Source organism: Chelonoidis abingdonii, chromosome 9, assembly GCF_003597395.2.
Source record: "Chelonoidis abingdonii isolate Lonesome George chromosome 9, CheloAbing_2.0, whole genome shotgun sequence".
NCBI classification, from domain to species: domain Eukaryota; kingdom Metazoa; phylum Chordata; order Testudines; family Testudinidae; genus Chelonoidis; species Chelonoidis abingdonii.
In genome coordinates this window covers 84509309-84532255 of record NC_133777.1, presented here as the reverse complement: position 1 = coordinate 84532255, position 22947 = coordinate 84509309, and the positions used below count along the sequence as shown (strand labels likewise).

The window sequence follows — 22947 nt, the reverse complement described above, 5'->3', positions numbered from 1 at the left end:
CAGTGTCTCGCCGCCACCGTCAGCGAAACCTTTTCTGGGAGGGGAGGGGAGACTTAAAAGCGGGATAATTAAAATGGAGATTCAGGGAGTCTCCTACCAGATGAGTAAAACTTGTCAGGTGAGTTTGTGGGGATGGATTAGATTCACCCTTCTTTGTATGGTGAGATGTGGCAGACTGATTCTGGCAAAGTTACCCTGATGCTAGGAACTTGAGTGATAGGTGGACTGGTGGATGGCGATGTGGCAGTTTCTTGGTCGCTTGGAGTCTTTAAGATAGTATGTTCTTCTGAAAACATGCTCTAGCTCAGTCAGCAACTGAGCTTGATGTAGGAATTATTAGGTGAAGCTCTGTAGTCAGTGTTATGCAGTTGCATATGCACTGAACCCTGCCTGAATTGGAGCACTGGGTGATCAAAAGCTGGAAGATCAAATAAAACTTTCAAATACATTTCTGTAAATGGGCTGCTTAACCCTCAGCTAAGACCTGTACTTGTTCTTAGGTTTCTGAGTTGAATAAACATGGTTTCCCTTCTGTAACGTCCTTCCTGGCAACCAGTCCTCTCTCCCAGCTCCAGAGCAAAACCTCCGTCAATTAACTCTCAAAAAGTGTCATCCCAGTGAATGGAGAATCGTGTTTTTTGCCCACCTGCCATCTCTAAGCTAATGGTAGGCCTCTCAGTACAGAACTGCTCTGAAATTTGCCAGATGGTATTCAGCTATTGACCTCTCCTGTGAAGTATCTCTATTCCCTGCCCCCTTGCAGGTTCTTAGCCTGAGGGAGCATCTGGGGAAGAGGTGGGTATAGAGGAATGACAGAGGCTTGAACACTTGAACTTGTTCCAGATAGTCCTATTTTGGCAGTATCTCCTACAGGCCAGAAACTTTCCTCCATCCTAGTGTTGTCTCTTCTGACTTTCTCTCAGTCCTGTGAAACTAGGCAGCCCCTCATTGTTCCTTTAGAATTAGGTTGTGTTCAGAGTGTTAGTTGGGTTTATCTACTAGCGAATCATGGAGCTGGTTTCACTGTATTTCAGTGTTAGTCTTTTGCATTAGAGTTTGAACTAAATGTCCAACTGTAAACCTACTCTGTTAAATCAACACATTTAAAATGTCTAAATCCCATCCAATGTAGTTCCCATATATGTCCCTTAACAAAAAAGATCAGTTGAGTGATGGATACCCCAGCAATTCCAGATATTTTTCTTAGAGCTTGGCCAGATCATGAATGCAGATATCAGCAACTGGCAATGACTTCTGTAGGACTATATCTAGTAGACTTCAGCATGATGGGATGGTACATACTACATCTGGAATGTAGGACTCTTCAAAAGGATCTTGGGATCTGCAGAAGTATTAAAAAAAAAAAAAAAAAAAAATTGGTAAACTTAGTATCCACAGTTAAACATTGAATCATGCTTTTGTTTCAAATCAAGACACAGAGAGTGCTATAGACAATCTTACTACAGATCGCTAGATAACTGAAAAAGGTTAATATGTTATTTGTTCAGACATGGGCAGGAAGAGGAAAGAAGTTCAGATTAAAGTAATTGATTCTTGCTTATTGAAGACTCTGGCAGTGGTGGTTCATGTTGCGCCAAGGTAGTGCTATCTGTAATAACTGACCGTTTGTGCATGCACTGTGTTTCTGAGTGCCAGTGGTGACGGGAGCTTGGGGTGGTGCTCTTCTATGTAGCATAAATGTAAATAGATCAAATATTTACTTGTGTTATGAAGACTTATTTTGAGAACATGAGAACAGCCATACTGGGTCAGACCAATGGTTCATCTAGCCCAGTATCCTGTCTTCTCACAGTGGCCAATGCCAGGTTCTTCAGAGGAATGAACAGAACAGGTAATCATCGAGTGATCCATCCTGTCGCCCATTCCCAGCCTCTGGCAAACAGAGGCTAGGGATGCTTCAGAGCATGGTTTTGCATCCCTATCCATCCTGGCTAATAGCCAGTGATGGACCTATTCTCCATGAACGTATCTAGTACTTTTATGAACCCTGTTATAGTCTTGGCCTTTACATCATCCTCTGGCAAAGAGTTCCCCAGGTTGACTGTGTTGTGTGTGAAGAAATACTTCCTTTTGTTTGTTTTTAAATCTACTGCCTATTAATTACATTTGGTGAGCCCTAGTTATGAGAAGGAGTAAATAACACTTCCTTATTTACTTCACACAGTTATGATTTTATAGACCTGTATCATATCCCCTCTTAGTTATCTCTTTTCCAAGCTGAAAAATCCCAGTCTTATTAATCTCTCCTTATATGGAAGCTGTTCCATACCACTATTCATTTTTGTTGCCCTTCTCTGTACCTTTTCCAATTCCAATAGATTTTTTTTTTTTTTTTGAGATGGGGCGACTAGATCGGCACTCAGTATTCAATTTGTGGGCGTACCAGGGATTTACATAGAGGCAATATGATATTTTCCATCTTCTTAGCTATCCTTAATGGTTCCCAACACTTATCTTTTTTGACTTGCTGCATTTTGAGTGGATGTTTTCAGAGAACTATGCACAGTGACGCCAAGATCTCTTCCTTGAGTAGTAACAGCTAATTTAGATGCCATAATTTTGTATGTACAGTTGGGATTGTTTTTTCCAATGTGTATTACTTGCATTAATCAACATTGAGTTTTGTCTGCCATTTTCTTGCCCAGTAATTCAGTTTCCTAAGATCCTTTTGTAACTCTTCTCAGTCAACTTTAGACTTAACTGTCTTGAGTAATTTTGTATCAGCTGCAAACTTTGCCACTTCACTGTTTACCCCTTTTTCCAGATCATTTATGAATATGTTGAAGAGCACTAGTCCTACTACAGATTCTTGGAGGACTCTGCTATTTACCTCTTTCCAACTGTGAAAACTGACCATTTATTCCTACCCTTTGTTTCCTATCTTTTAACCAGTTACCCATCTGTGACTTCCTTCTTATCCCATGACTGCTTACTTTTCTTAAGAGCCTTTGGTGAGGGAGGTTGTCAAAGGCTTTCTGAAAGTTTAAGATTGGATGGTGTTCATGCTAGCTTAACGTCATCTATTGTGCAAGGTGAAGCTTAATAAATGTGATAGAACAAATTGATGCTGGGTGCTCTGTAGCTTTTAAATGTGCTCGTTCTTCCACCCACATGACTCTGCCAGGCAAAATGGTTAAAGATACAGTGCACAGTATTTACATCAATCTTCAAAAAGAGAGCAGTGCTTCACAGTCCCAAACCTTTTTTGGCAAAAGAGGCTTTACTTTTCACATTTTCCCTGAAACTCAAGAGTTTATTACCTGTAACTGAACATCTTTCTAATAAGAACATCTTTCTAATAACTACTTAATTGGGCTTTCCAGCTGTCTACTTCTTGAAGAACAGTAAACAATAACTGGACAAAATCATAGTCCCTCCACAAACATGAAATTTACATGGCAATTTTAACATAAGACATTTTATTTCCTCCACTAGTACTCCTCTGAAGGCCTATGGCTTTAAAATTAAAAAGTTTAGGTGTATTTGGAGGGAGTTGAGAAAAGGAATACTACAATTAATCTTTTTTGATTGTACTCTGATCTGTGTTCATGTAGTAGATGCAGAAGTTAGGAAGAATCTACAGCAAGCTAGATGTTTGCCTGGGTGCTAGATATTTTTTCCTTCCAAAATTGGCAACTAAAAAGAGAAACTACAGCACCAGTAAGCAAAAGCGAGGTGACCTAAATATATAGACCCTTAGTGTTTTTCAACTAACAGTTTTTCTCTTTAGGGTGTTTCATTATTCTTTAGGGTTTCTTATTGCTGATTTAGGAGTTGGGATCTTGTTTTTTTTTTTTCTGAAAGTACTTTGGTTAAAAGACTTATTGTAAGTAGTGAGTTGGCGGAACTTTAGATGCTGCAGAAGTTAAAACTAAGATATCATTTTAAAGTAAAAGGAAATTATTCTGAAATGTTATCTGAAATACAGAAATTACCAGGAAAACACAAATTTCTTGGCAGCAGGTTTATTTACTCTTGGGCAGTCCTGTAGCTAAAGGAGCCAGAACTAGCATACATGTTCAGGGAAACAGTTTAGAGAGTTCCTTGATCAATATTTCTTATCTTCTGTGTTAAACAGAACGTCATCAGGGACTCAGACCCTGGAGTATCCTGTCACTTTCCAAGAATGCTTTGTTTTTGGAACTTGAATTGTCATGCACTAAAGCTACAAATGATAGCACATATAAATGTAGAGCAAGCAACTGATTACTTCTGCTTGGCGTGGGGATCATTCATGTGGAAAGGGGGACATTTTTCCTAACCATATGTTGTTGCTGGATTATTGCTCATTTAATAATTTATAAACCTATTTGATTACGTTTGAAAGAGTGTCAGTGATTTAAACTACATTGTAATAGTGTCAACATTGGCATGAAGAAATTAACTAAGGATGTGTTGCCACTGGACTTCTCAGTTGGCGTAACAATGAAAAGGTGAAACTCATTTTCTCCTAATGAAATGTATTTAGATATCTAGGATGTGCACCAACAATTACATTCTGAGCCCTGGACACCTATCCCATAAATAAAAATTCACAAAGGACTGCCCATAAATATATATACTTCAATCCAGCCACCCCTCACCCCAGCAGTTTAGAGAAGTGCGGGAGGCAGGGGAAGGGGGTAAGATAGGTTTGGAAGACCAAGGTGGGGCATTGGATCCTGAAACAGGATCCCTCTCAGAAAATGCCCTGCTAGCAGATCCCCCTCATTCATCTAGAAAAAACTGCAGCTCGAGTGCCTCTACTAATCTCAACTGTGGCATTATGTCACTGGGAGAGAGAGGCTCACTCATGCAGTCAGGTCCCAAACAATTTAGGGCTTTCCATTTTAAAATTAACATGTTGATTTTTCCCCCCAGATGTTCACTGGAACCCAGTACAGATGATGGAGCATTGGTCTAGTATGCTCCCAGTGTTCAACTACACTTAACAAGTGAGTTGCAGTGTTCTGTGCTAGCTTCGCCTTCCAAAGAGGTCAAGGGGAAGCTCCGGGTAGTGTGTATCGCAACAATATAATCTTGAGATGACAAGACATGGATAATTGTGGCATGCTCTGCATTGGAGAGGAAAGGTGACTCTCTTCTGGACAGGCACAGATGGGACAAAAGCACTCTTGGCTGCAGCACCTCATGGGCCCAGAGTCAGACACCCCCAAGTTGTTTACCTGTCTTAACAATGATTGTGCCCCTTCTGTAAGGGGAGCTGTTGCAAATTCTTCCAGCTGCTTATCCCAGCCTGCCAAGAGTCTGTCTTGTCTGGATTAAATCTCAGCTTGCTCTCATCTAGGCACCATGTGATTTGTTCTAGCTGGGCCAGATGTGATAGAGAGAGAGTGCTGGGGGTCGTCAGCCTGCTAAATGCACTGCAGCCCATATGTCCTCACTAAACCTCTCAGGAGCATCATATGCACATTGAGTGGGAGGTGACAATATAGGCTTCTGTGGTATACCATGCGAGTGTCCTTGGGGCAGAGGAACAATTGCCCACAACTCCCCTCAGAGAGGGTTCCTTAGGAAGATACCAAGGAGCTTCAACCAGACCTCCTATTGTCTGCAAATGAGTTTGCAAAATCTCATGGTCACAGCACCCTGCTTCTGCATGGGGATTTCACTCCAACCACCCTCTCTTAAAAAGGGTATATCTGTGAAGGATGGGATCAGATGAGGAAGCAATCTGTAAACTGTCCTCTGCAACAGTTACGAAAATAGCTATTTATGAAGTGAGTGTAGTTGACTAATGCAGGGTTGTAATCGTGTTGGTCCCAGAATATTAGAGAGGTGGATGAGGTAATATCTTGTAATGGATCAGCTTCTGTTGGTGAGAAACAAGTTTTTGAGCTTAAACAGAACTCTTCTTCAAGTTTGTGTAAGCTTGAAAGCTTCTCTCATGCCAACAGAAGTTGGTCGAATAAAAAATATTTCTTCACACAATGCCCAGTCAATCTGTGGAACTCTTTGCCAGAGGATGTTGTGAAGGCCAAGACTATAACACAGTTCAAAAAAGAACTAAATTCCTGGAGAATAGGTCCATCAATGGCTATTAGCCAGGATGAGCAGGGATGGTGTCCCTAGCCTCTGTTTGCCAGAAGCTGGGAATGGGTGACGGGGCTGGATCACTTGATGGTTACCTGTTCTATTCATTCCCTCTGGGGCACCTGACATTGGCCACTGTCAGAAGACAGGACACTGGGCTAGAGGAACCATTGGTCTGACCCAGTCTGGCTGTTCTGATGTAGTCAGACTTGCACTAGCTCAGCACAAAGCTAGCACACTGAAAATAGCAGTATGGACGTTGCTGCTCCAGCTGAGACTTGAGCTAACCACTCGGACTTGGGGAGTCAGATGGGCCGGAGAGCCCAAGCTGCCATCCGAGCCACAACATCCATGCTGTTATACTCGAGCTGAGCTAGCGCGAATCTGTCTACTTGGGCTGGAGGCTTGCTCGAAGCTGTATCGTAGACATTGCCTTACTGGCTGCATCCTGCATCAACCTTTTCATCATTTTGCCTGGGATCAATGTCAAGCTAACTGATCTATAGAAAAATTTTGTTAACCTTTGCGAATAGGACAAGAAGCACTGGGCTTAAATTGCAGCAAGGGCAGTTTAGGTTGGACATTAGGAAAAACTTCCTGTCAGAGTGGTTAAGCACTGGAATAAATTGCCTAGGGAGGTTGTGGAATCTCCATCATTTGGAGGTTTTAAGAGCAGGATGGACAAATACCTGTCTGGTATGATCTGGATAATACATAGTCTTGCCATGAGTGCAGGGGACTGGACTAGATGACCTTTCAGTGTCCCGTCCAGTCCTATGATTTTGATTACCTTGGCTTATAGTATTCTATCAATTCCAGGGACAAGGTGGATGAGGTAATACTTCATTTTGTTTGTTTTTAAACCTGCTGCCTATTAATTTCACTTGGTGACCCCTAGTTTTTGTGTTATGAGGAGTAAATAATACTTTCTCCACACCAGTTAGGTCTATAAAATCATCTGTCATAGCCCCCTGGGACCGGGAGGCTTGCCCTCAGACATAGCCTACAGGAGTAAAGTATGGTAGCACACTGACTATTAACATGATTTGGAGGAAAACAGGTCTTGTCAAACTTGATATTATTTGTCGAGGTTAACTGTAGATGGTGATGTAATTGTTAACGTCCTTAGAATTCCCTAAGGAGGCTGACATTCTGACTATGACATTATCCTTTACAAAATCAAAGCAGCACAGATTAAATGCATTTAAACTGATCTGAACATTATAAATTGGGATCCCCATGCAGTGGGAATGTTCTGAGCAGAGTCCTGCGGGGATCTGTTCCTGGCTCAATCTATTCAATATCTTATGATCTGGAAGAAACCACTGCTGGCAAAGTTTGTAGTGGACACAAATTGGTGAAGTATTGAATAATGACAGGTTAGTTCTATAGAGCAATCTCTCTTTTGGTAACCGGGGTTTACTTGAACAATGTGCATTTTGATACACGAGTCATATGCCTAGGAATAGAATCTTGGTCACAGTTATAGAATGGGGAATCATATTTTGGAAAGCAGTGACTGTGAAAGAAATGTTGCAGTCAACCGAACGTGAGCTGATGTAGTGCCCTGGCTAAGAACTAATGTGATCGTTTGATGTATAAGCAGGTGAATACTGACTAGAGATAGGGAGGTGTGTGTACCACTGTGTACAGCTTTAGTGAGACCATTAATGGAGATTTTTCCATCCTTTTAAACATTGGAAAGGGTTCAGAAAAAGTACATGAATCATTTGAGATTGGGAAAACAAGCTTTTTGGTGAGAGAGTTAATATCAATCTATTGAGTTTATCCAGGGGAAGGCTCAGAGGTGACTTAATTATAGAAAAGAGATTTGATAATGTACAGCTCTTTAATCACATGGAGAAAAGCATAACAAAATCCAGTGGTTGAAGTTGAACAAATTCAGACTAGGAAAAGTGCAAATTTTAAGTGAGGGTAATATACCATTGGAACAACATTTACCTTAGGACATGATGGATTGAAGTCCTTAAATCAGAATTGAGCGATGTTCGAAAAGATGGGCTGTAACAGCTCAACCAGAAGCTATGGGTTGGATGTTGGAGTTACTGGGCAAAACTCTGTCTTTGTGGTACAGTAACTTATTGCTTAACGTTGTAGTTATGTTCCTGAAAAATGCAACTTTAAGTGAAACGATGTTAAGCAAATCCAATTTCCCCTGTGTGTGAGAGAAAGAGATGTGCATTGCCCCTTTAAGTACGCTGACTGCACTCTAAGTACGTTGCCTTTTTAAGTCAACCAGGAAGTTGAGAGAGCAGTGCTGCCAGCATGCTCCTTCTGTCCTGAATCCTGTTGTGTGTCCTCCCTCCCCCGGCTCTCTGGAGATGGGGTAAGCGAGGAGCAGGGGGGAGGGGGATACCCTGATATTAGCCTCCTTCCCCCATCCGCACAGGAAGCAGGAGGCTCCCAGGAGCAGCTCCAAGGCCAAGGGCAGGAGCAGCACATGGTAGTGGTGGGAGGGACAGCTGAACTGCTGGCAATTGATAGCCTGCTGGGCAGCTATCACACAGGGAACTTAGGGAAGCTTGCTGCTAGAGAGGTTGCTGGTCCACCCTGCTTCAAGGCCCCCACCAGCTAGCTCCAACGGGCTGCTCTTTTTGCAAGCAGTGGACAAAGCAGGCAGCTGCCAAACAATGTTAGATGGGAGCATTGCACAGCTTTGAATGAGCATGTTCCCTAACTGATCAGTAACAACAATATTAACCCAGACGACTGTGAGGAGTTACTGTATACAGGAAGTCAGTGTGACATGTTACCGGAAGTGTAAGGAGTTCAAAGGACTATTGAATGTACTAGATGGACAAGGACTTTAGGAACAATAAGTGTTAAGTGGTTTTCCAGGGAGTGGTTAATGCAAATTATGCAACTTGGGTTATGTAAAACCCTAGTCCTTTGAAGCCACTCTTGAGGACAGGGCAATTGACTAGTAATTCCCTGAGACTGGAGATCCAAGGCCCAAACTATATAAAGAAATAGTTGAACTGTCCAGTTGGGATCTGGTTCCTGATCCCAAAAACTTGCATGAACACGTAACCAAGGATGCAAACCCAGTTGTGATGTTTGAGAGACTGGCACAGCAGAGTCCCATGATGGGGTTGGAAGTGACCTCTGGTAGGCTTTTAGCATGCATGTAGATTTTCTTTTTTCCCTGTAATGCTTTTACCTCAAGAATAAATGCAGTTTGCTTTGTGAAGGCTAGTTGGTACCTGGTTTACACTGTTACAGCCCTTGGAGAAAGAGTTAACCACAGGTGCTGGACCCTGGGCAGACCTGCTGGTAAATCACAGTGAGGTGCAGAGGGAACCTAAACCCCTAGTCTGAAAGGAGAGAGACGCAGGTCTCTGCAATGAGAGCGGTGATGGCTGGGAAGCCTAAAATCTTAAGTGGGTGCCCTCGAGGAAGGGGATCAAAGGTGCAGTTAACCCTGACACTGACAGATTAGTTGATCATAATTGTTCCTTCTGTCTCAACTCTATGAATCAGAGAGTCACATGTATTGATAGTTTGTCATCCCCCGGTGCATTAATTGGTATGCCTGTAATGGCAGCTTTTGACATTTTTAAATCCTGATGGGTACTAAATGGCTTATGTTCAGATTTAATCACCAGATAACACTGCTACTGCTACCAGGGCAACATCCCATCAGAGCTCTCCGCTCTGATTCTGTAATGCTTAATTTATTGCACAAAATCTGTGTCCTCTATATTCTGCTAAGCCTGTTTTGTTTCTGGTGACAGATGTGCTATAGAGAAGAATCAAATTATTCTGTCAGGTATCTACTCATAAATTAATTTTTTTATACAGACCCTCCCCAGGTTACGCAAACCTGACTTGTGCACTTAACATAAAAAGTTCCATAAGCTGTTTTTGCGTAATTGTTGGGTGTACGGTCCCGACTTACGTAAAATTCGACTTATGCAAGACGTTCCAGAACAGAACGCTTGTGTAAGTTGGGGAGCGTCTGTAACCATTTTTGCCCAGCAAATGGGTTATGGTAGTTTTGTTGTCTTGCTTCCGTAACTGTGCTGAACATGAGTTTGCCTGTTACTGTGGTGCATAGTGTAGACATGGCCTTAATGTACATCTTACAAGGGTGTGGCTTTGCTGCTGCAGCCACACCATTTTAAGGTGCATAGCGTGGCCACGCTTTGTCACCGACAACAAAATAAAACCACTCCAAAATAAAACCACTGCTGCTGAGAAAGCGCTGTCCACACCAGCACTTTTTACTGTTAAAGTTTTTGTCATTTAGGGTGGTTGTTTTTTCCACACCCCAAGCAACAAAAGTTTTAATGATGAAAGTTCAGTGTAGACAGTTCTTTCTGCACAGATACCTTTAGTGGTTCAGAAGTAAGACACATACTGATAACTCATATTCCTTCCTGTTTGGTAGGATAACTGGGATGATGAGGAGGAGGAGGAAGGAGAAAAAGAGACAGAGATAAAAGCAGGTGAGGACTATTTGTTCTATATACAGTGAAGTGTGCTTCTCAAAGAAAAACATGGGATTCTGTGTTCCAAGTTTATGAACTGTATTTATGGGACATAATAGATGAGAGGTTGTGCATGTGTGGGTGACAGTGCATGCTTTTTACATTGGGCACCTCTGGTTTCTGTAGGTGCTCTTTTCCCCACATTGTGATAATATTCTTTATGCACTAGATTTCTTTAAAAAGGCCTTGTTCACTGTTTTACAGAATCAAAAGTTTCAGAAAAGAAGAAGATAGCAGAAAAAATAAAAGAGAGAGAAAAGCAGCTGAAGAAAAAGCAAGAGGAGATTAAAAAAAGAGTAAGACTTCACTGTCAGGATTTTATGACAAGAGGGAGATCAGTTTATTGTTTAGTCACTTGTTTTTATAGTAGTCTGAGAATTAAAGGACTGATACTTAATGGTGTGCCCCTATAGTGAGTTTTATCACCCTCTTCTTCTAGGGAAGAATAGTCCTGATGCAGTCTGCATAAGAACTTGAATATCTAAGAGTTTGAAATAGTACTTATCATATTCCCATCCTTTTTCTAAGTGTGTACATTGAGTTTATAATATTCAGCAATATGTGAAATTACTTGTGTTCAGGGTTTAGGTATTTTTCTGCCTGTAGCATGCTTGTGGATATCGGTATTTCAACTGAGAATGTTTAAACACAAGTGTTAGGCTTGATGTTAAGAACAGAATGCCTGTGCTTCACAAAGAACTACTTCAAACAGAAACATGTTGTTCAATTAGCTTGATGAAATGACTACACCTGCAACTGCTCCATTCATGGGAAGAAATATAATTCAATTGCCACCAATGTAAGCTGACATTATTTGAAGACTTTTAGTTAAGTAGATTGCTTATGCATGGTTAGCAATAATGACCAAAATGAAAGACTTGCCACAGGTCAATCAATCTACTTTATATACTTTTTTTAGTTAGAGGCACCAGAGGAAGCTAAAGAACTTACACCAGAAGAACAGTTCGCAGACAAACTACGGCTAAAGAAATTACAAGAGGAGTCAGATCTTGAGTTAGCAAAAGAAACATTTGGTAAGTGTGGATACACCTACTCCAGGCAAGTAGTTGGTGGTGTTACAGTATGACATAAGTCATCTAGAGAGTTAACTGCAATCAATTCTAAATCTAGCTTTCAAGTATAGCAGTATATTGATCCAAAAAAGTAGGCCTGCTGTGATATTACTCTTACTGTTATAAAAATATCAGGATGAAACTTTGCATCCACCTAAAGCTATTTTATAACTGTTCCTCTCTTCTTAACCAGCACTTTGGAGTTTTCAATACATAGATATTTTTTAAAAGATTGTGAAAGTTGTAGGTAAGAATTAAGTATCAGAGGGGTAGCCGTGTTAGTCTGGATCTGTAAAAGCAGCAGAGAATCCTGTGGCACCTTATAGACTGACAGATGTTTTGGAGCATGAGCTTTCGTGGGTGAATACCCGCTTCGTCAGACGTGCATCTAACGAAGTGGGTATTCACCCACGAAAGCTCATGCCCCAAAACGTCTGTTAGTCTATAAGGTGCCACAAGATTCTCTGCCGCTAGGTAAGAATTGATGCCTTTTGGTGTTGAGAACCTTTTAAGACATAGTATGTTTGGGAAAATATCCTGTGATGTATGTTGTTTAACTATCAGAATTACTTGTGTTAGTTTGAAGTCAGATGTTACAAATGTCACAGTGGACATGAGTTATGCTGATATCAACCAAAAGTTTGTGTTTAAACAACATGTCTCTTTATATCTGGAAGTATACATCGTAATGATTCTAATTTCAAGCACCACACATCATCTTTAGAAAATAAATTGCATTTTCTGCCTACAAGTGATTGTAGTGTCTGCTTGTAGGAAGTTAGGTGGGAATGCTTTGCCTGATTCAACTTCCCAGCCAATAGCTATCTTTTTTGTATGAAGAGAAGTAGGGTGGAAGAAACTGGTAGCCTCTAACTGGGTGGGATGCTCTCCATAGTGCAGCCAGATTACTTGTGAGGTTGGGTGAGGCTTTCTGATGGGGGTGGTTCACCATTGATTAAGCATATTTAGTTTGGTCAAACTATGTGATAAGGCAGGTCAGTGGTTCTCAACCAGAGGTATGTGTACCCCTGAGGGTATGTAGAGGTCTTCCAGGGGTACAACAACGCTTTGAGATATTTGCTTATTTTTACAACAGTCTACATAAAAAGCACTGGTGAAGTCAGTACAAAAAACAGTTACCTTGTAACACTTGTTCTTCAGATGTGGTGTTCATGTCCATTCCAATGCCCTCCCTTCTATCCCTCTGGAGTACTCGCAAGAAGAAACTGGTGGGGGAGAGGGGGAGCGAGTGTTTGGGGCTGCAGGGCCCTATATTGAGCATTATGAAAGCATTGCTCCAGGGGGTGCCCAGGCTGACCCTATGGATACTGCTGGGGGGGAAAAATCTTCCAGCTGTTGTGCACATGGCACGCACCTGACTGAAATTGACATGAACAAGCACTCAAAGAAGAAACTAAAATTTCATACAAATGACTTTATACTGCTCTATAGCTTATACAATGAAATTTAAGTACAATATTTATATTGCAATTGATGATGTGTATTATAATTATATGGTAAAAATGAGAGAGTAATTTTTCAGTAGTAGTGTGCTGTGATGCTTTTGTGTTTTTATGTCTAATTCTGTAAGCAAGTAGTTCTTAAGGGAGGTGAAACTTGGGGGTATGCAAGAGAAATGAGATTCCTGAAAGGGGTGCAGTGCTATAGAGAGGTTGAGAGCCATTGAGGTAAGTGTTGAAAATGCAATGAAGTTGGTGAAAGATTATTTGGCTTCTAAGGGCAGTTAAAAGAATAGTAAATTTAACTAGGTTGGGGGGCTCACTATTGTCTTGTCAATTCTGTCAGGAAAGCACAAGGTACTGATAAACTTCCTTACAAACAGGATGGACTGATTTAAATCAAGGTGATTTAAATTGAGGATTTCCACTTGGTGACTCAAATCTTCTATCTTAATCACCTTTTTTTCATTTGTACTTGTTTTCTAAAGAAAGGTGCATTCTCATTGGTTACCGTGCCATTAAAACGTTGATTTGTAACTAAATGGAGCTTTTACACTAATTTTTTGGTACATCTTTTTGCTACCTAGGAGAGTACACTGTACATTTGTCTAAGCAATTATGTAGCTTAATATTCAAATTCTTCTTAATTTGTACATTTTTAGTATGTTAGTGGTGAATGATGTATTACTTATTTGCCAGATAATTAACTTTTTGCTCATGATTTGTATCAAGCTGCATTAGGATTGTGACTAGAATTTAATTAACCCCACAACAGGATATAAAACTTACTTATTAAGCAAAAGAAGCCCTTAGTATAGTTCATGACCTCCGGTGCCATATTTATAAAGCTTGACCTCAAAAATTAGATGTTTTCCCACTGATCTGTCTTTTATATAAAAATGCAGCCTTTAATTTACCCTGTTTGATAAAGGTTCATATCAGCATATTTATTTTTTTATTTAAATTTTTGACATTATAAATTTAGACTTTAACATAGTTTGTAAAATCAGATTTTATTTGAACAGGTATAGCATAATAAAAATCCAATATAAATACAAAATTGGATTTTTTTTACCCTACTTAACAATTGAATTATTCAGTGGGTTTAATACAGCATTCATGTTTTCTGGGAGTGCTTTCACTTGTATTTTTTTCAGTGATTTTCTTCAGAAATATTCCAGTCTGCTTTGGTTTGGAAAAATCTATGGCTGCTGTTTGATTGCAATTAACTCAAAAAAATTAATTGCAATTAAAAATTAATCACAATTAATCATACTGTTAAACAGAATACCAATTGAAATGTATTAAATAATTTTGGATGTTTTTCTACATTTTCAAATACATCTATTTCAATTACAACACAGAATACAAAGTGTACAGTGCTCACTTTATTACAAATTTGCCCTGTTAAAATGATACACAAGAAATAAAATTTCAGTTCACCTCATACAAACACTGTAGTGCAATCTTTTTATCATTAAAGTGCAACTTGCAAAAACAAAGCCATGTAAAACTTTAGAGCCTACAAGTCCACTCAGTTCTACTTGTTCAGGCAATCGCTAACTCAAACAAGTTTGTTTACGTTTACGGGCGATAATGCTGCCCACTTCTTATTTACAGTGTCATCTGAAAGTGAGAACAGGAATTTGCATGGCATTGGTGTATCTGGTGTCGCAAGATATTTACGTATCAGATAAGCTAAAGATTCATATGCCTCTTCATGTTTTGGCCATCGTTCCAGAGGACATGCTTCCATACTGGTGACAGTTAATAAAATAATAGGTAAATTAAATTTGTGACTGAACTCTTTGGGGGAGAATTGTATATCTCCTGCTCTGTTGTACCTGCATTCTGCTATATATTTAATATTATGGCAGTCTCGGATGATGACCCAGCACATGTTGTTTGTTTTAAGAACACTTTCACTGCAAATTTGAAAAAACGCAAAGAAGGTACCAATGTGAAATTTCTAAAGATAGCTACAGCACTCGACCCAAGATTTAAGAATCTGAAGTCCCTTCCAAAATCTGAGAGGGAGGAGATGTGGAGCATGCTTTCAGAAGTCTTAAAAGAATAAGTCTGATGTGGAAACAACAGAACCCAAACCACCAAAAAAGAAAATCAACCTTCTGCTGGTGGCATTTGACTCAGATGATGATAATGAACATGCTTCGGCCTGCACTGCTGTGGATCATTATCTAGCAGAACCTGTCGTCAGCATGGACAGGTCCTTTGAATTGGTGGTTGAAGCATCAACGGAGGAATGAATCTTCAGTTGGCTACAACAGTGCCATGCAAATGCCTGTTCTCACTTTCAGGTGACACTAAATAAGTTATCTCCTGCAAATGTAAACAGACTTGTTTGAGTGATTGGCTGAACAAGTAGGATTCAGCGGACTTGTAGGCTCTAAAGTTTTACATTGTTTTATTTTTGAATGCAGGGTTTTTTATACATAATTCTGTTTGTAAGTTCAACTTTCATGATAGAGATTGCACTACAGTAATTGTATTAGGTGAACTGAAAACTATTTGTTTTATACAGTGCAAATATTGGTAATAAAAATAAATACCAAGTGAGCACTGTACACTTAATATTGTGTTGCAATTGAAATCAATAAAATGGAAAATGTATAAAACATCCAAAAATATTTAAATAAATGGTATCCTGTTATTAACAGTGCAATTAATCTTTTTAGTTGCTTGACAGCCCTAGAAAAAATCAGTCTTAATAGTCAATTTAAAAAATCACAACTAAACCTAGCACTGCAGGCTTGAGGCCTAGATTTTATGGAAGAAAATACTCTCTCCAGTACTATTCCAGAGTGGGTGGTTCAGTACAACTCATGGGATATGTAGCCTTTCACTTAAATCACTAGTTCAAGGCCAGCAAAAAGTAACTGAAGTTGTTTGGGGTCTGCCATGTAAGAGATGCTTAATGTGAAATGAGCTGGCAGATTAGTGATGCTTGCTGCCTTGTTGATCATTTCAGCTTAGGGGAGGAACTGAAGGGGTGTAGAGATAAATTACCTGTTCTGTGGTTAGAGGGCTTCTGTAGTGGGGTCAGTCTGACCTCCCACACAGACTACAGTTAAATGCACCAGTATTTTCTGATACTATGTTTTTCACTGCAGGTGTAAATACTACTTGTGGAATAGATGCCATGAATCCATCTTCAAAAGATGACTTTACGGAGTTTGGCAAATTATTAAAAGAAAAAATTACACAGTATGAAAAATCTCTACATTATGCCAGTTTTTTGGAAGCATTAGTTCGAGACGTATGTATTTCATGTAAGTCTTTACTTCAAGTGTGAGATTTCCTAGCACATTCTGTGGAGGGCTAAAGTAGCAAACATTAATCAAGTAAAACTGAATTGGGATTTATGCAGTCCTACATTAAATGATGCACTGATACTCCTCACAGAGACTATTTTTGATTACTACCTGACTGAGAATCAGCACCTGCATGCTCTTCATCTTTTAATGCAGGTGGTGTTTCCTCTGTGATCTTCTCTGACTGGTACTGTCAATTCAGAATAGCCCACTTAAACATACAGGCAAAGTCTTACACAGCCCTGCAGAACCTCTATTCAAGAAGAGGAAAAGGCTCCCCGATCCATGTAATTCTAAATTGCTCAGCAGAGGAATGAGATACAAAACTGAGTTCATATAACACTGGAAATTTGAAGCAGTTAAATTCCAAAACATACTGTCTGTTGAAATAAAACTACAGTTGACTTGTTTTCACTGCTTTAGCTGGCTGAGGTACTTTGGTGCATAATTCTGTTTTGAGACTTCCCTTTTTCCTGTGCTTGTACATCCTGGTCTTCAGTGTAGTGGCAATTTGATATTGTGGCTTGTGCCATATAAATACATTGGATGGTTGGCCTACTGCAACTGATTTTGAACTGTTAAATTGCAGTCCAAATCCTCTAACCTGAAGGATTGTTAAACTGAGCATTAAGTGCATGTAACATCCCTTTCCTTCTGGATGCTTCTCTCTAAAAGCCTTCAAACTTATTTTAGGCAAACCATTTGACCTTTAGACACAAACAGTTGACCATATTACAAATCTAGTGGCATAATGTGCTGCTCATGGTGTTTAAGGCCAGAAGGGGCCACCAATACCACCCAGCACCTGCAAGCTATACTGAACAATCAAATTTAGACCAGGTATTACAGCCCACAGGAGACTAGATTTATGTGCCAAAGACAGATAATAGGAGGCACCGAAGTGCATCAGGGTTTGAGGCCCCCACAATGGCAGGAAAATGATATACCCAGATAATCCTTGCAAGAGACCAGCACCCCCACACAGGAGAGGAACCTGAATTCCCCACCCCCAATCACTGCAAGTCTGACCTGGAGGAAAATCCCTTCTAGACCCAATGTGTGGCAATCAATTAGACCCTGAGCATGTGAGTAAGAACTAGCCAGCCATGCACCTGAGAATTCTCAGTGGCCTCTCAGAGACACCTTCCTCCCTCCAATGTCCCAGCCATGGCCATCCCTGACGATCCAGAAGAAGATGTGTAAAAAAAAAAAAAAAAAAAAATTGGGGGGGGGGGGGGGGGAATCATTTGCTGACCCTTACTGATGGCAGACTGAAACCTTGACGCATAAGCTCATGTAATAGTATTCAAATGTGGGCCTCCTAAATGTATTGATTACATTGGCCATCTTACGCTGCCCATTACACAAGTTATCAAGGGGATGTGAAATCCTAGACTGTGGTGCTGAGAATCAACATTGCCCTGCATGTATTCCACTGTTTTGACTCCAGTTAAAGGAGTAAACGACCAGATATAATTCTCCACTTACTGGATTTTAGAGGATTCAGTGATTATTTGAAGGCTTTCTGAAAACAATATTGGTAGAAGTCTAATTTTCTTCCTCTTTGTAGTGGAAGTTGATGATTTGAAAAAGATCACAAATGCTTTGACAGTGCTATGCAGTGAAAAACAAAAACAAGAGAAGGTAAGACATCTGCATTTTTTTATCCTGTCTTTCCATAACTTACTTACTTACCAATATGCACTAAGATGTGCACTTTCGATAAATTGAAGGGGTTCTAGGCTTTGAAGTCAAATGTGCTTTTGACTTAACATAATTAATTTGTTAATGAGAAGATAGTTGAAATTCTTATTTGGGATATTGTCCTAGGGCTAAACTTGGGAATGTCCCATAAACTTAAAACAAGTGTACTCATGTAAAGTAAGCACTGTTTTGCCAGTAATCTTTAGCTTCATCCCCTCTCACCTTTGCACTGATTCTATTCAATTTTTTTGTGTCTGTGCTGGAGTAGAAATAGAAGTGGAAGTGTCCAGTTGTTCTGGACAGGTGGGAGAAGTGTATATTTTAGTTCGAACCAGAAAACTAGAATCTTAGTTAAATGTGATTATGGAAGTAATTTAAATCTTTATTCTCAACCTTTAAAACTAAGATCAATGGGATCAGAGCAACTTAACAGCAGATAACAGAACTAGATAGCATGTCGGTGTGCCACGCAGCTTAAGTGGAAAACATTAAGTCAGTAATAACACTATCAAATTGTAGTATAGTTGGTGCTTTGTGATTATACAAATTGTGTAAAATGTGTTTCTTGTGCAAAAGTTATAACACTGAAGTTGTGAGGGAATTGCATAGCTAATGTCAGTGAGACCAGAATTTTAAAAAATCGCTAACTGAACATTCACTGGCAAATCCAAGCCATACTGCCCAGCAGATAATTGAAATGAGACTGGTTTCAAAACTTGTACTAGGGACTTCTTGAAGGAAGCAACCTGCTTCTGGGCCTTCAGTGTGAATAAGTGCTCCATAAAGGCACAACTCTGCTACTTTTCTACCCAAAATCGGTGGGTGATTGGAAATGCTTTCTAGGTATGTTCTCCAAACTGTTCTTGTGGCATTAACAATAAATGGTTTAGTTCAAGAGAAGATTAACCATATAAACTTGGCCATAAAATATCATCTGTAAAGTGATATCAAATTAATTCTGCATATCTAATAGAACTAGACTTTTAGAGATATGAACATCCCCTTCTATGTACAAAGCTGAGAGAAGGGCAAGTGCAGTTATGCTGTTGTGCTTTACTGCTGATTTTATTAGCTGAGTTTCATTAGGAAGCTAAACTTGCCTTTTTTTCTCCTTTCCTTTTTTTTTATACATCTCAGATTTGGATGTCAGTTATTTCTCTCTGGTATAGCTAATGTTTTTATTAATCCTTCTGTGCCAGACATCTTTGCCACATCCATTTACAAAGAATGTACCAAAGTGGTTGATATTAGCATGCAAGAAATAGCTTGCCTCTCAACTCAATAACTCGCAATATTGTAGCTCTTTGGAATATTGATTTAAAGTATTGGAGTAAACATATCACTTTTAAGTGATCTTGGCTGAATCATGTTTCATTTTTAAACCAACCAACTGAAAAGACCCTACCCAAGCAAAGTTTTTACCTTAAAACAGAACCACCAGAAACTCCATAAATTCACTAGGGCTTTTGCTACTGACTTTACATGCTCTGATCCTAAGGTGATGGGCAGCCATATAAAACCCTAAAATAAAGATTCCGACCAACTAAATCAGTAACAGTATAAAACTGAATATCTATAATTTTTGCACTGGGACAGTGCCTCTCCTTCGGGAAAATAAACTTATGCTGCATATAGTGTAACAAGTTTGAAGGATGTTTCAGTGTACCATAGTGTACGTGCTGCTATTCTGATTATGGTGAAGTGAGTCTGCTAGACATACTGTTTTGGCATGAATAAGAGTTGAACCGAAATTCCGTTGCCTCTGGGGTCAATAGCAGTAGCGCGCACACATTACATGGTAGGAAGTGAACACTTTTGCCAGCTAACAGATCACAAGTACAGGGGAATTGAAGTGTGCTGTATTTAATTACCCAGATAGGAAACTGCCAGGATCCTAGGGTTAATATTCTTATGTTTTACCAGCACTTCTAGGAAATTAGCATGTTACATTTAATACTGACTCTAAAATAAACCAAATCTTTTTTGGTCTTTCCTCAGCAAAGTAAAGCCAAAAAGAAGAAAAAAGGGGTTGTGCCTGGAGGTGGTTTAAAGGCTACTATGAAAGATGATCTGGCAGATTATGGAGGATATGATGGAGGATATGTGCAAGATTTTGAAGACTTCATGTGACACTTATCTTTCCTTGTGTTGTCTTTTTTTGTTGCCCATAAATCCTTAAACATGTAGCACAACTTCTTTTCCTTTAAATTCTGCCAAATGCTCCAGTTGAAAGTGCAGTATCTTTGTGCTGGTTATTTAACCCTTTGACAGGGTGGTGCTAAAGCATTGGGATACCTGTCCCATCAAGGGGTTAAAATGATGAAACTCAATTCCTACATAAATCACAGAAAAAACAAAATTCTAATAATGTTTTTAATTGTTGCTCTCTGGTTTCATAGTAACAAAACCATGAAGTTGGACATGAATTTCAACAAAGCAAACGTATTATTACCAGCACAGTTCAGTAATACAGCCTTAACTGTACCTCCTTGAATGATTTATCTTGTGAACAAAAGCAGTTTGCAGCAAGGGCATGGTGTGCACTTAGTATTAAAATTGCTTTGTCTAAGTTAGAGCTTGGGTTTTTTTAAGAGATTGTGAAGGGGACTGCTACCTTCAAAGTAAGGATACTGCACCTGAAAATTAATCACTTGATACACACCCATTCTTTCAAAGCTTGACATTTTAAAATAAAACTTACTTTGGTCAAAACAAGAAAATAGTTCCTTGTTGCATTTGAAAAATGATTTGTGGTATCTTGAGTAGAAGCAGTTAGTTGACATTTATTTACTAATGCAGCTGTACAGGTTGATTATTCTAACAGTTAACTGCCTGGTTTAAGTGTCTGAGAACCAAATTTCCTTTGTTCTCAGCGGCTGTGATAGAACTTTCACAGGACTTAACCGTTTTCTTTCATTTACAAAAACCTGCTTAGCAAACTGCAACAGTTACTACAGTTGGGCAAATTGTTATGTTAACAATTATGACATCTGCAATGTTTTATAAAGCAACTAATTTAATAAAATCACTATTGTGAGGACTTCAGAGCCTGCGTATTGGGAGTACTTATTTTAGTGGTTAACTAAGCTCTAAAACAGTGTTTCTGGGCCACATAGCTAAGCTGACAAGAGGATTCTCTTGACTATGAGCGGATAGGCAACAGTCTAAGAAAGCTGACCCAACACGAACAAAACATAAGCTGAAGACTGGTTACCAAATGCCTGCCCCTCAGTATAACTCACTTGCTACCTTTACCTGATCTTCACATGCCCCCTAAAGAATCTCTACTACTCCGGAAGTGGCTGTTTGCTTCAGTGAGCGACTTCCAGGGCAGCCTGTTCCTAGTGTATAGTATGCATGTCCACTTTCATGGTGTGGCTTACTTTCTGTTCCAAATGGGTAAGCCTTGAAATTGGCAGTATAATGAAACAGACTCGGGCCATGGGATTGCAGTGTGTTCAGCACTGCGCTCCGTGATTCAAAATCTCTTCCCACACCTTAGTTGAATCTAAGGCACCAATTTAAAACAAGACATACCATTACACCCCATGTTGTTAAAAACAACTGCAAGCTAAGGTTACAGAAATAATTAGGACATCTAACACTAAATTCAGATTCATGCAGCACAAAATAACTTTGTTTAGTTTTTAACCGTAATGTCAGGAATGGGGCTTGGTGGACCTCTGGAGATTTCCATATAGGGGGAGTTCATGAAACTTGCCCCTTAACTAAGAGGGTGTGAGGTGCTGACAAAATAGTGACTAAAGTTTTCTTAACTGCTCAATCTGTAGTCTCTGGTCATTCTGTTTCTACATTAGAGAGCCCCACCTTAAACAAAACTGAAATTATGTTAAGGGCCAGAATTCTAGTTTTAAAACTGTTTACTGGAATGTGGGGGCCTGAATATTGTGTGTAACCTGGTTATGGGGATAGTGTTTGGCTATACTCAAATATTTACTGTTTTTGTATAAGTTTAATAGCAGGGATGTTTGCAGATCCTCAATGGGAGACAACACAATGTCTCTAGATAAGCCATCTCCTGTGAAACATGGTGGGGGTCATTGCTGGATAATGCCCAAGCTATTAGCTGGGGTGATACTACTTCCAGACTCCACCCAAAGTTACAAAGCTTGAAGCCAAAAGATCAACAGACACTACTGAGAGAGGGAGCTGCAGCACCCAGAGCTGTTCCTGGCAAACAGACTCTCTTGCACCTCTGCTGGAGGATCAGAAGCAAAGCCTGCCAGGTACACTGCTACAGGGCTAGAGCTCAGTCAGACATGGATGCATCTAGAGACAAGTGAGGGCTCAGAGGTGTAGCTAGCTCTGTAGCCTTCCTCCTTTTTATCTCCTGTATTTTTACATGCTGTGGAAGTCTCTAGCATTTAAGTCTAGGTTTGTGATCAGTCTTTATTTTGCTGACTTTTCCCCCAGTGTTACAAGTCATGGAGTCTCTAGCTGTAGATGCTCCACCACCTCTGTTGTCTCCAGTTATACCAATTAAGATGGGTCATGATGCTACCTTTTTATTGCTTAACCTTAATGGTCTTGGTCTTTTTGGCAGCCAATTTCTAATGTATGGGGTGGTGGTTTACCTTGTGACTATACGGTATCACTTTAAAGATGTAGCCCTGATCTGACAGGACCTTCTTTAAAACACAGATTGGCTAACAGGCATAACAAATCCTCACTATGTTGCTTTTTCTATGAACAAATATTTTACCTGGGAGAGACTGATTGGCTGGTAGTGTCTTCATTCTACCTGTGGTACTCCCTAACCCCAGTACTACTTGCATTGCTGAAAGACTTTTTT

At 39.8% G+C, this 22947-nt stretch overlaps 2 protein-coding genes across 2 annotated transcripts in view; one reads left to right on the top strand and one right to left on the bottom strand.

Annotated features, from left to right (window-relative positions):
- The first annotated feature begins 15 nt into the window (after positions 1 to 15).
- EIF3J (eukaryotic translation initiation factor 3 subunit J) lies at positions 16 to 21179 on the top strand. Its single transcript, XM_032764357.2, has 7 exons — positions 16 to 118; positions 10466 to 10523; positions 10770 to 10861; positions 11485 to 11599; positions 16230 to 16388; positions 18001 to 18074; positions 20133 to 21179. The coding sequence occupies exons 1-7, from the start codon at positions 74 to 76 to the stop codon at positions 20262 to 20264; spliced, it is 675 nt and encodes a 224-aa protein (XP_032620248.1). The 5' UTR covers positions 16 to 73; the 3' UTR covers positions 20265 to 21179.
- SPG11 (SPG11 vesicle trafficking associated, spatacsin) overlaps positions 835 to 22947 on the bottom strand; it is an 87987-nt gene continuing 65874 nt past the window's right edge. Inside the window, exon 41 of the mRNA XM_032764355.2 lies at positions 835 to 1342. Coding sequence (XP_032620246.1) covers positions 1325 to 1342 — 18 coding nt within the window. The 3' untranslated portion in view covers positions 835 to 1324. The remainder of the gene's footprint in view (positions 1343 to 22947) is intronic.

Excerpts from the sequence above, each read along its gene's own strand:
- EIF3J (XM_032764357.2), top strand. The coding sequence starts at position 74 with ATGGAGATTCAGGGAGTCTCCTACCAGATGAGTAAAACTTGTCAG. Across the intron at positions 10,524-10,769 it reads AGAGACAGAGATAAAAGCAG|AATCAAAAGTTTCAGAAAAG; the intron begins GTGAGGACTATT and ends ACTGTTTTACAG. Across the intron at positions 11,600-16,229 it reads GTTAGCAAAAGAAACATTTG|GTGTAAATACTACTTGTGGA; the intron begins GTAAGTGTGGAT and ends TTTTCACTGCAG.